This window comes from Notamacropus eugenii, chromosome 2, assembly GCF_028372415.1.
Source record: "Notamacropus eugenii isolate mMacEug1 chromosome 2, mMacEug1.pri_v2, whole genome shotgun sequence".
Classification (NCBI taxonomy): domain Eukaryota; kingdom Metazoa; phylum Chordata; class Mammalia; order Diprotodontia; family Macropodidae; genus Notamacropus; species Notamacropus eugenii.
Genome location: NC_092873.1, coordinates 111,056,439 through 111,074,732, shown reverse-complemented (window position 1 = coordinate 111,074,732; position 18,294 = coordinate 111,056,439). Strand labels below are relative to the sequence as shown.

Here is an 18,294-nt window from a genome sequence, read left to right as displayed (position 1 = left end):
GATAACAAGACAAAGAAAAACAACCCCTATACTCAAGGAGGACACACATTCTACAAGTATGATATGGCATGTACATAGATAAATGTCAAATGGGGTATTCTGAAGAGGGAGTGAAATCAACAAGTATTTATTAGGTTCTTACTATGTTCCAACCATTGTGTTAAGTACTGAGAACACAAAAAGGTACATAAAGACAGACAATCCCTGACCTCAAGGAGCTTATATTTGAATTTGCTTGTTCAATCATTTTTCAGTCATATCTGACTCTTCATGATCCCATTTGGAGTTTTCTTGGGCAGTGGTTTACCATTTCTTTCTCCAGCTTATTTTATAGATGAGGAAAGTGAAGCAAACAGAATTAAGTGAATTGTCCAGGGTCACATAGCTAAGAAAGGTTTGAGGCCAGAATTGAACTCAGGAAGAGGAGTCTTCCTGACTTGAGGCCCAGCAGTCTATCCACTTGACCACCTAGAGAATTAGTATAATTAAAGGGGAGCTAAAAAGGCTGAAGGTACAGTGGGAGAAGGGAGAAAGGTCCACACAGAGAGGCATAATGGCAAAGTCCTAAGACTCATAAAAGGAACCAGGGAAGGAGTGAAGGATGACTGACCTAGGAATTTCCTCTAAATGAAAGTTCCAGGAGAAATTCACTAGCAAGAGGAGAGGGACACGAGAATGGAGGGGATTTTCTAGGGTGAGATGGCATGGTATTGGAAGTTTAAAGAATAAGGAGGAAAGGGGATCCTTAAAAAAGCATAAACTGCTAGGTTTATCTGTGTTGAGGGTGCTGATATGATCGGAATCTTGAAGGAAGACAAGGCCTCTAGAAAGAAGAATTCAGAAGACACTACATTCTATACATTCAGGAAGAATTCCTGTGACAAGTACTTAGCAAAGTGAAAGGCATGATCTTGAGTTCAAGAACAGCTTAGCTAGAAAAACAAGTTTGGAAAGGCAGATAGGAATTGTTTTACACTATTTGGAGAAAGACTTTAAATGCCAGGCTGAGTTTGTATTTTATCCAAAATATAAGGGTAAATTACTGATGGTTTTTGAGTTGGGGTCCAATCTAGTTTTACTATTTTACTCCCCTCCCCATGGAATGATGAAATTCCCACTAAGGAGGGAAGAAGCATGGATACTAGCCTACCTGTCATTCCAAGTCAGCCGCTGATGCTCTCAGAATCACTTCCCCTTCCTCCTTCCATCTTCCCTTCCCCTTTCAATGTTTTCCCCCTTTTCTGGGGATCATAAGGTTTTAGACAAATAAAAAGTAGCTCCTATGAACATCAGAATTTTTTTTAATGTAACAAACCAATCTTGGTGATGTGATAAACCTCAAATAAGATAATGGATGTAAAGCCCTTTATAAACTTAAGGCATCATTTATTCAGTTTTTTTATAGGTTAATTTTTAAAAATATATTTCATGGGGGGTGGGCAATCATACACTGATGTAGGGAATTCCTCTTGTAGACAATTCCTCTGTCATTTCCTGTCAGCTACCCTTTTGTAATTTAAGAGATTTAGAAAGTTGCTTGGCCACCAAGAGGTTAAGTGACTTGTATAGGATCACATGACACATATACATTCTCTATGCATCAGGGGCAGGACTTGAATCCAGATCTTCCTGACTGTAAGGATGATTTTACTCATGACACCATGTTAAGCCTCTCCAGCTTCAACTATAATTATTCTTATACTTTGCTTTATGTGTTGCTGTTCAGTCATGTCCAACCCTTCATGATCTCATGCACTATATCATACCAACACTGTCCATGGGATTTTCTTGGCAAAGATACTGGGATGACTTGCCATTTCCTTTTCCAATATTTGCTTTCTGTAAGATATGCTATGCTCTTGGATGCTTCCTCTTATAATAAAGTCATCTTATATTTAGTATATACTATATGTGTATATATGCATATATATATTAAAGAAATGGTAAAGCTTGTGAATGTCAGAACTTAGGCTGCTAACTCGAAGAGAATGGAAACATTTGGAATGACTGCTTTGGAAATGTAAGTAGGGAGTAAATAAAATGATTTTTTAAAATGTTTAGCAGCAGAAAGTGGTCCAGTTTAGGTTTAGAAGCATGATTTTTTTTGTAGAGACTGTTGTATCATTTTTTTCTTTTACATTTACTGGCAATATCAAAAGCCCTTAAGCAGAGAACTGATGTAGTTTGGGTAACTCATGGTCAGGAATTGATCAGGTTAATATGGAAACTCCAGGAAGCAAAATGATTTAAGGTATTGGCAATTGCTTAGAGGATTCTAGGTGAAAAATCAAACTTCTCCCAATGAAGATTAGCATCTTTTCTCAACTTAGAGTCTTGAAGAGTCTCCTAGAAGACAGGGTCATATAGCCAGTACGTATTAGAGGTGGGACCTGAACCAAGACTTTTTGGCTGACTCCCAGTCCACTATGCCATGCTACCCCTCTAACACACCAGTGAGCACACCACTGAAATGGCTGATGTTGGGCACCCAGGCTGAGTTGGGCTGGAAGAGAAAACAAAGGTCGTTGATTTCAATGGGAGAATAAAAAGAGACCAGAGAGTTGGAGGTGCTAATGACAAAGTCCATGAGTAGATTAAGTAGGGGTGAGGGGAAATTATATAGATGGATAGATGGTCAAGAAGAGGAATTTTCAGAGTTCAAGTCCTCAATGTACAACACTTTCCAGTGATGACAAGACTGGAGAGGTGACTTTGGTGGCTAGCAGCTAAAGTGGGGTGGAAATGAAAGACCATGAGAGCTGAGGAGGCCAAGGAACTCTTAGGCCAGGGTGTAGTAAGGGTTAGGAATGATGCCAAGGGGATGGTTAGCGACAGAGAAGAGAAGTGAGCCACACAATAATGTTGGTATGGAAGGTACATGAGTATCATGGCTATTGGTAGACTGAGACTAGGTTAGGGAAGAATACAAAATGAAGACACGAACTTTCAAAAAGTGACCTGGTCAGGCAGTGGTCTGAAAGAGACACTGAATAGTAATATATAAACCCTTCTTCTTCCTGTGAATTTAGTCAAGTAATTAGAGGAGTGGCCTTCACCGGAAAGAGCTGCAAATGGTGTCAACCTTTGGTAGGAAAAAAAGAACAGATAAGTAAATAAAACACATATATAATCACACATGCATATGTGTGTATGTATGTATGTATGTTATATTGACATATAAGCATTAAACGATAACTCGGTGGTGTTATTTCTTATCACAGTATGACCACCTAACTACCTAACCCTAAGTCAAACATTTAATTAAATGAGACCTCAGCATGTGTCTTTATCACCCAGGGCTATGTGTCTTGGTATTTAGAGGAATTCTTATCCTTATGCCAAGTGTAATTGGTTCTTTTTCAACTTTCTATTTTTAAGGACAATTTATTCTGCTATTGGGATAGAACTGGCATCCCATGGGTTTATAGTTGCTGCTGTAGAACACAGGTATGTATGTGAATGCCATTTGTTATATGGGAGTTCTCTTTTAGCCAACTCAAAAAGACATTTTAGATGTGCATTTTTCTTATTAGTTGCATTAATTTTTCTGGGTGTAAAACTTTTAAAAATTTCATGTAATCAGGAATATACATTTTAAAAAAATGTTTGGTATTTATATCCATACCACTGACTTTTGGTGAACCTTAGAGAGGAATTTTCAACTCTGGTTTAAAATGTGTGTGGAGCATGTGGAGCACAAAGTGCTGGACTTGGAGTCCAGAGTACTGGAATTCAAATTTTGGACACTTCATGGCTTTGTGACCCTGGACAAATCATTTAATTCTGTCTCAGTTTTCTCCTCTGTATCGTGGGAATGATAATAGCATAGCACCTACCATTCAGGATTGTTGAGAGAGATCAAAGAGCTTTCCAAACCTAAAGTGCTATATAAATGCTGGTTACCTTTTAGTTAGATACAAAGAAATGATTAGATGATGCTGGAAGATCACAAGATCATTGATTTAGAGCTGAGAAGTAGGGATATTTGTACAGTGCTGTGCAAGTCTTAGAGCATTATATTAATGTATTTACTTGTTGTCGTAGTTCAGTTGTTTTCGATTGTGTCTGACTCTTCATGACCCTGCTTGGGGTTTTCTTGGCAAAGATACTGGAGTGAGGAAACTGAGGCAAACAGGTTTAAGTGACTTGCCCATGGTCCCACAGCTAGGAAGTATTTGAGGCTAGATTTGAACTCACGTAGAAGAGTCTTCCCAATTCCAGGTCTGCCATTCTATTCACTGTGCCACCTCCCTGCCCCATCTTCTTATTAGATAGCTATAAATTAGATTGTACTAGAAGAAAATGAGATCATAGATTTAGAGCCAGGAAGGGATGTTAGAGGTCATCTAATCCAAACCCCCACATTTTATGGATAAGGAAACTGAAGTCAAAGTAATTAAGCCTAAAGTCACTCAGAAAGTAATTGTCAGAGCTAGAATTTGAACCCCATGTCTTCTGACTCTGAAGCAAATGCCATCGCTACTTTGCCCCAAACTATTAGTCTGTGAGGGCATCAAAGGTTTTCACTATCTAATTTAAAGATATGTATTCTACATAAAACTTCCAGATGCAAGGATGTTTCCTAATAATGTCACTAAAACATTATAACCATATCCCAATTTCATGTCCACTACCCTACTATGCACATCACAGGGCAGATGAGCTTAGTTCTACACCAAGCCTACCATGGGTAACCCCATGCTTTCACACCCACGAGGATGATATGCTATTATTGGACTCCCACCACTATCACCACCATTGTTGTTTTGCCTAACAACAGGTTTGCATAGAAGTACTAGTCCTCAGGCTGGTATGCCTTGCTTTCTTTAGAGCAAAGGTTTGCAAACTTATTTGGCCTACTACCCTCTTCTCAAAAAAAAAAAAAAAAAATCAGTCAACACTCCCCTGGAAATCCACTTTCTTTACCCTTTAATGGTTTTTTTGAAAATTGAGTCATTTCAAAAAAAAATAAGATATAGTTTTCTTTTAATGATGCATCTTAAATTTAATAATTATGGTAAATTTGTGGGTTTTTTCCTGCATTGAAATTTTGATGACCCAATATTGTGTAAACAAGTCATTACATGTACATATTCCTGCCAATACATGCTGGACTTCCCGACAGTGCTCGACAGGCTCGCCTACCAACACTTGCTTGTTAAGAAAGGTTGGAGGACTTGACCACTGATGGGTTAGAGCTTGCACTGTGTGTGATTATTTGGAAAATAAATGTAATCATTACAACTTTAACTCTGTTACACAATAGAGGAAATATGTACGGTTTTTCAAAATTTTCTTCTCTTCTTTCATTATGCTTCCACTACTCCCTTATTTTTAGTCAATGCTCCCCCAACTGTAGCTGAGGCTATTACCTCTCATCATTCCAGTGACCCCTAGGGAGCGGTATTATCCACTTCAGAAACCTCTTCTAAGGACCTTTTTTTTTTTTTTTTTTAAATTTTAAAGTCAAAGTGCTAGAATAAAAAAGAGCAGGAAAATTGAAATGGAAGTACAAAAACTTGATATGAGGGGAAGTAAAAAATAAGTAAATGGGATGATGTTTTTTCCATATCATAGAGATGAATCAGCATCAGCAACTTTTTACTTCGAAAATGAAGCTGCTGTAGAAAGAGATAATAAGTCCTGGCTTCCCTACAAGTGTCTCCATTTACAGAAAACGGAGTACCCGAAACGCCATAGACAGGTATGTTCCAGGGAGGAGCTGAATAAGGGCAAAGTAGTCATGGATGAAGTATGCATGCAATTTAATTTAGTTAATTAAGTTAATTAATTAATTAAGCTACAATCCTATTTCCTCTTCTCCATGGCCAAATTCTCAGGACTGCTCTTTATAAAATTTCCGTTTCATAATATAGAAACAAAGAACTGAAATCCTGGCAGATGGCACCATATTTGTTGGGAGTTTTCTGCTTGGAGTCCAGATCTTAATGTCATCCATGTGTGGAAACTCTCTCCCCTGATGCAGATCAGCAACGAATCTGTATCTCACTTAGTCTTAGAGAGTTGCCTAGGACACAAAGAGGTGAAACGACTTGTCTTTGGTCCACAGCCAATATGTGTCAGAGGGAGGACTCAAATTCAGGTTTTCTTGACTGAGATTGGCTGTCTCTCCAATAAGCCACATTGCCTCTTATTTGATGCACCAGGCACTCTAATTTAATTTTTTTAATAGTATTGTTTTTTCTAATTACATGCAAAGATAATTTTTATAAGATAATTTTTTATATTTGAGTTCCAAATTTCTCTCCCTCCCTTTTCCTCCTCCCTAAGATGGTAAGCAATTTTATATAAGTTGTATATGAGGCACTCTAATTTTAGAAGTTTAATTGTTAGACAATAATTTGATGGGCTCCAAAAAGCTAGCTCTTCTCTACTGTTAAACAACCACACATTATTTAGAAACAATCAGTTTGATGACTTCATTTTTTTCCTGCATCTCAACCAAAGAATGAAAGCTTTTAAATTGTTCTGTTTATGTGCATTGGTGCTGTTTACTTCTTATGATCATGCCTAGGTACTTCAAAGAGCAGAGGAATGCTCTAAAGCTCTTAATTTGATCCTTGATATTAACGAGGGGAAAACAGTGAAGAATGTTTTGAATTCCACATTTGACTTAGAGCAACTAAAGGTGAGTCACTAAGATAACTTTCCTTTTAAAAAAATTAATGAATCTATAAATACTTATTATCAAGTGCCTACTATGTGCCAGGAGCTGTGCTAAGCACTGGGGAAGCAAAAAGAGGCAAAAGAGAGTAAGATTGTGAGGTCTTGTCCAAAAGGAGTTCATGGTCTAATGAGGAGGCAACAGGCAAACAAATATACACAGACAAGCTATATACAGGATAAGTAGGAAATAATTAAAAGAGGGAAGGCATTAAAATGTAGAGTGGTTGGGAAAGGCTTCTTGTAGAAGATGGGATTTTATTTGGAACTTGAAAGAAGCCAGGGAAGCCATTTGGCAGAGATAAGAGAGGCAGAATATTACCTTGGAGACTGGACCTGTGATTTTACTGGTATAGTGAGTGAGTCAGTAAGTCAACAAGAATTTATTAAGCACCTTCAGTATGTCAGGTACTGTGCTAAGGAGGACAAATGATAACCCTTGCTTTCAAGTAACTCACAGCATCGAAATTGTCCTATACTAATGCAGGTCAGGACCTTCTCTGCAGTTTATTATCTTAGAGTTTAAACTTAGAAGTTAAGTGACTAGCTTAGCATCAATGACTCCCATCTGCACCAGAGATAGGACTTGAATCTGGATCTTAATTCTTTTGAGGGGACAGCTAGGTGGCACAATGGACAGAGCACTGGACTTGGAGTTAAGAAGACTCGTCTTGGTGAATTCAAATTTGGCCTCAGACACTCCCTAGCTGCATGACTATGGGCAAGTCATTTAATTCCATTTTGCCTCAGTTTGCAAATCTATAAAATGAGCTGGAGAAGGAAATGGCAAACTGCTCCATGTATTTGCCAAGAAAACTCCAAATAGGGTCACAAAGTGTTGGACATGATTGAAATGCCTAAACAATAACAAATGTTTTTGAGGAAGGCTTTCTATCCAGTTTTCCACATTGCCTCTCATAATATTTAAACAGTGCTTACACAAAAGGTATACACTAGGTGCTTAATAAATGTGTGTTGGATTGAATCAGGAGTGAGTGCATTATAGGCATGGAGGAGGAGGCTTTTGAAAATGCAAAGGTAGGGAATTCTGGGAACAGCCAGCAGTTCAGTTTGTCTGTAAACTATGTGAAGGGGAATCAGTGTGAAAGCTGGAGGTCTTATTTGTGATTGTGATTGATGGGCCTTGGATTCCAAGCTGAAGATTTTGTGGGAGTTTTTCCCACTAGAGTGAGTAGTGATCAACTGAAGATTTCAGAAGTGATATGGGCAGACCTGTATCTTAGGAAGATGATTTTGGCAGCTATGTGAAGGAAAGAGTAGAATGTGTGGGATCTCAAAAAAGGGAGGCTAATTAAGAAAAGTCAAGGTGAGAGTTGATGACATCCTGATTCAAGATTCGATATGAACATTTGTACGTAGGCATGCAGAGGGTAATAGATCTTATAAAAGTTGAAATTTAAGGTTTTGGTAACTAATTAAATGGTGGTGGGGTAGAAGGGAGAAGAGAAAGGGGAAATTCCAGGATATAACCTTAGAGTTATCCATGAATTTGGTTGTCAAGTCTATACGCAAACGTTCATCTGAACTCTGAGCCAAGACCCTGGGAATATAAAGGTGAGACCAAAAAAATTAGCTTCTGTTGTCACAAAGCTTGAACTGAACCTTTACACAAAGAAGCAAGGACAAGATAAGTTGAGGAAGGAAAGAGCTCTAACAATTAGCAGGAAGGAGAAAAGTGCCTTCTAGAAGATAGCATCTGAGTTAAGCCTTGAAGAAAAGCCAAGGGTACTGAGAGGTGGAGGTGAAGACCAGGCATGGGGGACATGGAGTTATGGAAGGGGGAGATATGGTCTTTGTGCAAAGCACAGCAAATAAAAAGGGAGAGTGCATTAATGGGAGTAATGTGAAATACATTGAGAAAACTATGTTGGAGTAAGATTGTGGAGGGTTTTAAATTCCGAAGTAAGATGTTTGTAGTTGAGTCTAGAAGCAACGAAAAGCTAGTGAAGATTCTTGAGTAGAGGTGGGAGAGTTACATGATCACACCTGTGCTTTGTGAAGATGGTTTTGGTATCTGAGTGAAGGATAGTTGATCATTTTTCAGTCATGTTCAAAGTTTTCATGACACCATTTGGGATTTTCTTGGCAAAGATACTGGAGTGGTTTACCATTTCCCTCTCTAGCTCATTTTACAGATGAGAACATTGAGGCAAACAGGGTTAAGTGACTTGCCCAGGGTCACAAGTGTCTGAAGCCAAGTTTTAACTCACTAAGAGGAGTTTTTCTGATGCCAAGCCTGAGACTGTATCCACTGAGCCACCCAACTGCCTAGATTGGTGAGGGAAGGGAATCAGAGCAAGGAGTTTGAAATAATGTGACTGTGAGTGAAAAACAAGGGTTGGAAGTGAGAGATGTGGAGACAGAATTGATAAACCTTGGAAACTGATTAGATGTGGTGAGAAAGAATAAAGTTTTCCTTATGTCTGTTGTAGCTACCACCTTCCATCTAGTATCCAGGTTCAAAGCTGAGCAACTAGATATGGATGGTGGTGCCTTCAACAAAAATGAGGAAACATGAAAAGGGAAAAAAATTGTGTGTATGCTTTGAGGAGTATATGAGGAATAGGTGGGATCAGTGTATAATAGGATGACTTCCTATTCTGAGTTTAAGAGTTAGATGTAAGATTGGAACATTGGAGAGAGATTAGGGCTGATAATATACATTTGGAGATGATATTTGAACTCATAGGAAATAAGGGGATTACTAAATATATTGAGGTAAGTAAAAGCAAATCAGGTGTTTTCACAAGTCTTCAGTGTATTTTTTTCTCTTATAAGAAATCAATAAAAAAAAAAACTTTTCAATTTCATGTAACCAAAAAAAAAAAAAAAAAAGAAATCAAGTTGATTGAAGAAAGCATTTCATATTTTCTTCTATACTTCAAATGAGATCTTTTAAAAGCTGTGAATTTATCATGCTTTCTACACAGAATGCTATTGATAATAAGAAAATAGCAGTAATGGGACATTCCTTTGGTGGAGCCACAGTTATTCAGACTCTTAGTGAAGACAAGAGATTCCGGTAAGTAAAGTAAAGCAAGAAGACTGTAATTTTTTAATGGTGTGATTTAATTTTGATTTAATTTTGATTTAATTATGACATTCTGGGAAGCCCTTGAAGTTTTATAGTCTATCTGCAGTCTTTATCAAGTGCTCTGTGGAAAGCATCTAGAGCAATGCACCCCATTCTTGGAAAACACTGTTATTCAGCATCCTTTCTTAACAGCAGAACAGCTGTTTAACACAGGGAAGTAGTTCATTCTTATATTACTTGTTCTACAGAGTTTAGTATGTATAATAGGTGAGAAATAGTAAGTAATGCTTATCTTGTACGTCTATAAGTGTTTAAAGTTTTAATTTAAGCCACTTTAGCTTTTAAAGTTGGGGAGGCATGGGTATAATAATGGGACACTAGACTTAAAGGGTCAAGAACTGGGTTCCAATCCTGCTTCAGGCACTTACTAGGTAACTAACTTTAGTTAACTAGCTTACTAACTAAGTACCTCTACCCCAGTTACTTCATCTATAAAATGAGAGGGTTGGACTTGGAGCCTCTAAGGGGCCCCTTCAAAGCTCCATATTCTATGATAGTAGGTTGGATTTGTGTTTGTAGCATTCATGGAGCCCTCTCACTCTGGTCTATCAGACTAGTCCACCACATCTGGTCCATCACATCTGAGCCATCTCCAGGTTCCAGACACTTTGTATAGGTCAGAATCTTTGCTAAACTATAGTGGATAAGTCCCGCTCCTCCAACGTGTTTTTAATCAGCTAGATCATACTCAGTTCATAATAATGGAATTTAAAAAGCAGTGCAAATAAAGTAATATTATAGCATTTCACCCTCTCTTCTGCCCCTCCAAACTCTGAACTCTATCTCCCACAGGCACACACACACACTCAGTGGAGAGTATACCTTTTATTGGCATCATATATGGGACATCCACACATGATCAGGGCATTTGCATTGAAGGAGACAATTTACACCTCCAAAACTGCCAAGCTATGGGCATCTTCCACTGCTGTCACTGGCACTTCTGTGTGTTTGATGTTGCTTTTCTCACTACTCTCCACCAAGTGTTGAGCTCTGTTACTCTCACCAAGCAAGCATTGCTTTTCATTTTTCTCCTCCAAATAGCTTCAGCTGGTCATCTACTTTAATTTTGGTCACCTAATACCTTGTGCAACACAAATAGGGATTCTGTGATTATAGCTCTTCTATCACTCCCCCTTTTTAAAAATAACTCCAACATCCACTTGTGGGCAAGGGGGTACTCTGGCTGATAAGCCTTTCCCTTGGATGAGAGAGGCTCTCTCTCAGTCTGCTTTTTTTCTGCCTCCTTGTGTGCTTCAGCTCTAGTCCCTAGGAGACCACGTCAGAGCCATATGCAACTCAGTTCATTCCTTCAGTCTATTGGAAGTGCTGTGATTGGTAAGCCTCATCCCTGCAAGGAAGGTGACGATTATCCTCAATCAGCATTTTCAATAACTGCAAAGCTTGCTTCAATGAGTTTCTCAACTAGGTTCCTCTAAACCATTGGCTAATGCAAATCTCTTCTACTCAGCTTTACTACACCAGGAAGGACAGAATCATATGCTGAGAGCAAGCCTGCTTTTTGACCTTTTCTTAGACTTTTCTGTTACCTGATTTTCATCTTCGTTTACTCAGCCGTGTTATATCACTCCCTTAGCTGAGGTAAATATCTCCAGTGCTCCATTTCCTTATTAGGGAAGGGATTGAGAAATAACCTTGTAAGAAAACTTTTAGTTTCAGTCCACCTGATCCACTCTTCTCCAGCAACTGCCATGCTGGCCAGAAAATTCTAAAGCATTGTTCAGTGCACATCGCGCTACTGGGCTTGACTGTAGAATTCCAAGTGGAGCTATGACTTTTGTCCCTTTTCTTCCAGCAATATATCTCAGCTTTTCTGTCTGACCTCCTTCCCTACTAGCCCTATTTCACAAGTGAGGAAACTGAGACTCAGGAGGTCTCAAGTAGTCAAAGCTAGGATCATACCTCCAATCTTAATTTCATGCTCTTTTCTATTACACCACTCCATTCAGATTGAAGGATGAGTCCCCTACAGAGTCAACTGCACACTTAGTGTATGGACTGAATAACATATACAACTATTTCTCATTTCTTAAATGTCATCTCAACATCCATGAATTCTCATTTTGGATAGCTTTGGTACAGTAAAGTCTTTACTAACTATTTATTTATCAATTCTATAATTGTTTCTCAGTGACTATTAGCTATTTTACACTGAGAAGGCCTTTTCTAAAATTCATTCTGAAGATAATTGTGAACTAGGAATCAAGATACTTGTATTCTTGCTTCCCGCTCTGCCAATAATTAACTCTGGATCCTTGGACAAGTCACTAAAATGCTCTATTTGCCCCAATGTCCTCTATAAAATAAGGATGAGAGATCTCTAAGGTCCCTTCTAGCTCTTTAATATTTTATGAATGTTAATTGTGAATAATTATTCCATGAATGTTAATGATTCATAATTGGGTGAATTCCAGTAAAACTTTTTTATAAAGCATATTAAATCATAGCATGATTTGAGTTATTCTGAGGAGGGAGATAAGCTTCTATCTCCCATTTACACAGTGAATAATGTTATCTTGCTAAAAGTAACACCAAAGTCATTTAAATGACTACTATTATCCTTGTGTCCTAACACTAGGACTATGATGGAATTTGGAACTGACTGTCATGTCAATTAAGGTATAAGATCTTTTTCCTTATTTTTATTGCCAATGAAATGTTCCCAGATGTGGTATTGCACTGGATGCATGGATGGTCCCTTTAAGTGATGAGTTGTATGACAGAGTTCCCCAGCCACTCTTCTTTATCAACTCTGAAAATTTCCAGACTTCAGAAAATATCATGAAAATGAGAAAATTCTGCTTACTTGATAAAGAAAGAAAAATAATCACAATCAAGTAAGTATTACAAAATAGTTATATTTGATTTCCTAAAATAGAAAACTTTAAGCTTGGGGGTGGGGGGAATTATAAAACTTTTGAGATACGTTGGTGACCACAGCAGAATTCTAATGTTGTACCAGTTGTGTTAAGATTTCATCTTTTGCTGATTATGGGAAAAGATATTGGAAAAAAAATTCATTGTCTAAATAGACTTAGAAGTGAATAAAAATTGAGCAATATGTGCAATTACATTGCACTGAACTAAATACATTTTAGGATACATGCTATTTTTGTTGTTCTCTCTGACACCCAGATTAGTTAGGTATCCAGATATTGTTCTTGTTTTGTCATTTTTTCAGTCATGTCTGATTCTTCATGACCCATTTTGGGGGTTTTCTTTTTATTATTATTATTATTTTATTAAATTTTATTTATTTTCAGTGTTCTACAATCACTATCCTATAACTTAGATTTTTTCCCCTCCCTCCACACTCCCTCCCTGGGATGGTATAGAATTTTATATAGCTTCTACACATACATTCCCACTGTAGTCATGCTGTGTAGAAGAATTAAAGTGAATGGGAGAAATCATATAAGCAACCAAAGCATAATACACACAAAAAAATGATCTGCTACATTCTGTGATGAAATTTCATAGTTATTTCTCTGGATGTGGAAGGCATTTTGCCTTAAAAGACCATTGGGAACTTTTTTTAAGTCCTTGCATTGCAATGAAGTTCCAAGCATACCAGAAAAATTCCTCACACACTGTGGCTGTTGCTGTGTACAGAGTTCTCCTGGTTCTGCTCCTTTCACTCAGCATCAGTTCATATAAATCTTTCCAGACCTCTCTGAAGTCTTCCTGTTCATCATTTCTTATAGCACAATAATATTCCACTACATTCATAAACCACAATTTATTCAGCCATTCCCCAATTGATGGGTGTCCCCTTGATTACCAGTTTTTGACCACCACAAAGAGTGCTGCTGTAAATATTTTTATACATGTGGGACCCTTTCCCATTTTTATGATCTCTTGGAGATACAGTCCTGGAAGCTGTATTGCTGAGTCAAAGGGTATGCACATTTTTGTAGCCCTTTGGGCATAGTTCCAAACTGCTCTCCAGAATGGCTGAATCAGCTCACAGCTCCACCAATAATGAATTAGATTTCCAACTCTCCCACATCTTCTCCAACATTTATCATTTTCCTATTTTGTCATGTTATCCAATCTGATGGGTGTAACTCAGAGTTGTTTTGATGTGCATCTCTGTAATCAATAGTGATTTAGAGTATTTTTTCATATGACTATAGATATCTTTAATTTCTTCCTCTGCAAACTTCCTGTTCATATCCTTTGACCATTTATCAGTTGGGTAATTAGGGGGATTTCTTGGCAAAGATACAGGAGTGGATTGCTATTTCCTTCTCCAGATCATTTTACAAATGAGGAAGGTTTAGTGACTTGCCCAAGGTCACACAGCTAGTAAGCATCTGAGGTTTGATTTGAACTAAGGTCTTCTTGACTCCAGGCCCAGTGTTTGAACCACTGACCACTTAGCTGCCACCTAGCTATCACCTACATGTCTAGATATTAATTATCAGGTCATATTAGGTAGTCATTTAGGTTTTATCAAATCTAATACATGGTATCACCTTATATTTTCAAAGTAAAATGGATATAAGATTTAAAGAATCTATTTTCCCCAATGAAATTGTTGTACATGGGTATTAAAATGATTTTTTTAAAATAATGCCTATTTTTTAGTTTTCAACATTCATTTCCACAAAATTTTGAGTTCCAAATTTTCTCCCCATCTCTCCCCTCCCCCCACCCCAAAACACCAAGCATTCTGATTATCCCTTCCCCCAATCTACCCTCCCTTCCCTTATCCCCATCTTCTCTCTTGTCTTGTAGGGCAAGATAAATTTCTATACCCCATTACTTGTATTTCTTATTTCCAGTTGTACACAAAACAATTCTCAACATTTGTTCCTAAGACTTTGAGTTCCCACTTCTCTTCCTTCCTCCCTCCCCACCCATCCCCACTGAGAATGCCAGGAATTCAATATAGGTTATATATGTGTAGTTTTGCAAATGACTTCCATAATAGTCATGTTGTGTAAGACTAACTATATTTCCCTCCATCCTATCCTGCCCCCATTTCTTCTATTCTCTCTTTGACCTTGTCCCTCCCCAAGAGTGTTTATTTCTAATTGGACCCTCCTCCCATTTGCCCTCCCTTCCATCATCTCCCCCACTTTGCTTATCCCCTTCTCCCCTACTTTTCTGTAGTATAAGATAGGTTTTCATACCAAATTGAGTGTGCATGTTATTCCATCCTCAAGCCAAATGTGATGAGAGTAAGCTTCACTTTATCCCTCATACCTCTCCCCTTTCCCCCTCCATTGAAAAAGCTTTTTCTTGCCTCTTTTTGAGAAATAATTTGCCCCATTACAATTCTCCCTTTCTCCTCCCAATATATTCCTCTATCACCTCTTAATTTTATTTTTTAGATATGTGTGTGTGTATGTATAATTCCTCCACCTACCCAAATACTGAGAAAAGTCTCAAGAGTTACAAATATTATCTTTCCATGTAGGAATGTAAACAGTTCAACTTTAGAAAGTCCTTTATGATTTCTCTTTCCTGTTTACCTTTTCATGCTTCTCTTGATTCTTGTGTTTGAAAGTCAAATTTTCTATACAGTTCTAGTTTTTCATCAATATGAGTGCTTCAAACTCTTCTATTTCATTGAATGACCACTTTTTCCCCTGAAATATTATACTCAGTTTTGCTGAGTAGGTGATTCTTGCTTTTGATCCCAGTTCCATTGACTTCTGGAATATCCTATTCCAAGTCCTTCAATCCCTTAATGTAGAAGCTGCCAGATCCTGTATTATCCTGATTGTATTTCCACAATACTCAAATTGTTTCTTTCTAACTGCTTGCAATATTTTCTCCTTGACCCGGGAACTCTGGAATTTGGCTGCAATATTCCTAGGAGTTTCTCCTTTGGCTCTCTTTCAGGAGGTGATCAGTGGATTCTTTCAGTATTTATTTTGTCCTCTGGTTCTAGGATATCAGGGCAGTTTTCCTTGATAATTTCATACAAGATGATGACGAGGCTCTTTTTTTTGATCATGGCTTTCAGGTAGTCCCATAATTTTTAAATTGTCTCTCCTGGGTCTATTTTCCAGGTCAGTTGTTTCTCTAATGAGATATTTCACATTATCTTCTATTTTTTCATTCTTTTGTTTTTGTTTTATAATTTCTTGGTTTCTCATAAAGTCATTAACTTCAATCTGCTCCATTCTCAGTGAGCTTTTGAACCTCCTTTTCCATTTGGCTAATTCTGCTTTTTAAAACATTCTTTTCCTCATTGACTTTTTGGACCTCTTTTGCCAATTGAGTTAACCTATTTTTCAAGGTGTTATTTTCTTCAGCATTTTTTGGATCTCCTTTAGCAAACTGTTGACTCAGTTTTCATGATTTTCTTGCATTGCTCTCATTTCTCTTCCCAATTTTTCCTCCACTTTCCTCTCTTACTTGATTTTCCAAATCTTTTTTGAGATCTCCTATGGCCTGAGACCATTGCATATTTATTTTGGAGGCCTCTGATGGTAAGCATTGTTCTTCCTCATCCGAAAGGATGGAAGGAAGTACCTGTTCACCAAGAAAGCAAACATCTATAGTCTTATTTTTTTTCCCTTTTTTGGGCATTTTCCCAACCAGTTACTTGACTTTTGTGTCCTTTGTCAAGAGGAGGGTATACTCTGGGGACCTGTAAGTTCCTCCAAGGTGGCACAATCAAGGGGGAGGAGTTTACTCCCTGGTTGGTGGCTGAGGTTCAGATCAGCTGCTCAATTCCCCCAGGGCCTTTAGGATGAGAGCTCCACAAAGGGATGCTACCACTGCTGCTGCTATAGCTGTGCTGCTGCCACCGCCACCACCACCTCTAACTACCCAAATACTGAGATCCCGGGCCAGGGCGGGATCCCATTCCCCTCCTGCCCTTAGAAAATACCCTCTCACTGACCTCTGAAGCTCTATTTGGGGCCTGTGGGTTGAGGGACCTGGGAACCTCTGCCTCTAGGGACCCCGCCCCCAAGGTCTGCTCTGGTTGTGCTCCCCCAGGTGCCAAGGGGCCAAGGCCAGGCTGTGCTCTGCCCCATGTCTGGTGCAACTGACCTTTCCATTGGCCCTCCAGGCCACCCTGGGCTGAGAATCTCTTTCACTCTGTCGTTCAGTGGCTTCTACTGCTCTAGAATTTGCCAAGAGTCATTTTTTGCAGGTATTTTATGGGCTGTGGGGGAAAAGCTTGCATATGTACATCTTTCTACTCTGCGATCTTGGCTCCACCCCCTGACTATTAAAATGTTAAGCAAGCCTACAAAAATAAAACCTATTTCATGTATCAGAATCATAGGATGAAAGGGCGCATGGTATATTGGGTAGACAACCAGCCTTAGAATTAAGCAGACCTAGTATCATGTGTTAGTAACCATAAACAGAACCTCTTGGTGTCACCAGGAAACTCTCTTAAGAGCAAATGCTGTTCAACATTAGGAATTTTCCTCAGTTCCATACATCAATTAAATCACGGACCAAAGAAGGAAAGAAGAAAAAAGAAAAAGTGTACAAAACAGAAATGAGAAGGTGCTTAGAAATCAAGTATTCTCCTCTTTTCTCCCCCCCATGACCCCCATTTTATGGATAAAGAGACTGAATCTCAGAAAGATTAATTTATCTGTCCAAGGTCACATGGCTAGTTATTGAGCAAATTAGTACTAGAATCCAGGTCTCCTGATTCTAGGTTCAAGGCTTTCCCAAAATACCACACTGACTATACCAGAGAGAATCCATCGTCTTCTTTTTGTAACTGGCATGTGCATTCACTTATGTCTATTTCCTAATGTACCAGTAGTACCATTTCAACTGTACCTCATTTTGAAGATTGCTGTTAAAGAAATGTCTCTATTGTAATCCACAGGAATAGAGACCTAATTAAGTTGAACAGTTAGATTAGAGGAAGAATGATCAGATGTATCCTGATTATAGAAGAAGTAAATAACTCTAAGGGCCAGTTTGGTTTTAGTCTACATATCTTGGTGACACAATAATTTGCTTAGAGGTAGGGTTGAGATCAACAAGGAAATAAATGACTGAAATGAGCCAGGATTCTTGATGAAATGCCAAAACTACATAACAACATCTGGCAAAAGTACAGTCCATGTGACAGTTTCATCAATTTTCAAAGTATGAAGATTCCTATTCAGGAGTGGAAATGAGCAGGACAAAGGGCTGCCTTCAATGTACAAGCCTTCATTAAGAAAGCAATGTTAACTGTGGAGACAAAATTCTTTTTGAAACCAAGGGTATTACATTTTGAGACATCAAATAGACAACTACAGGATGAAGATATCCTATAGTTTAAATACAGTAATTTAATTAACATACTTTGCTTTTGGCATAAGGTCTTCTGTGGGGTAGGAGGTTGTTTGCTTTTTTCCCCACCTAATTTACATGGTAAGATAATCTTTGAAATGACTTTTGGAGAAATCTACAAAGTACTTTACTCAATTATTCTCACATCCTCTCAAAAAGTGAGCAAGTTGTAGGTCATTAGACCTGTAGATTACCTCCCTTTC

At 38.2% G+C, this 18,294-nt stretch overlaps 1 protein-coding gene across 12 annotated transcripts in view; it reads left to right on the top strand.

Moving 5' to 3' along the window:
• Positions 1–18,294, top strand: part of PLA2G7 (phospholipase A2 group VII) — a 67,476-nt gene that overhangs the window by 46,716 nt on the left and 2,466 nt on the right. For 10 of the 12 annotated variants that reach the window (XM_072642360.1, XM_072642363.1, XM_072642362.1 and 7 more), the window contains 5 exons: positions 3,379–3,447; positions 5,578–5,704; positions 6,536–6,649; positions 9,636–9,727; positions 12,487–12,657. In XM_072642360.1, the coding sequence (XP_072498461.1) occupies positions 3,379–3,447; positions 5,578–5,704; positions 6,536–6,649; positions 9,636–9,727; positions 12,487–12,657 (573 nt within the window). The remainder of the gene's footprint in view (positions 1–3,378; positions 3,448–5,577; positions 5,705–6,535; positions 6,650–9,635; positions 9,728–12,486; positions 12,658–18,294) is intronic. The other 2 variants (XM_072642370.1, XM_072642371.1) reach the window with 1 other exon arrangement.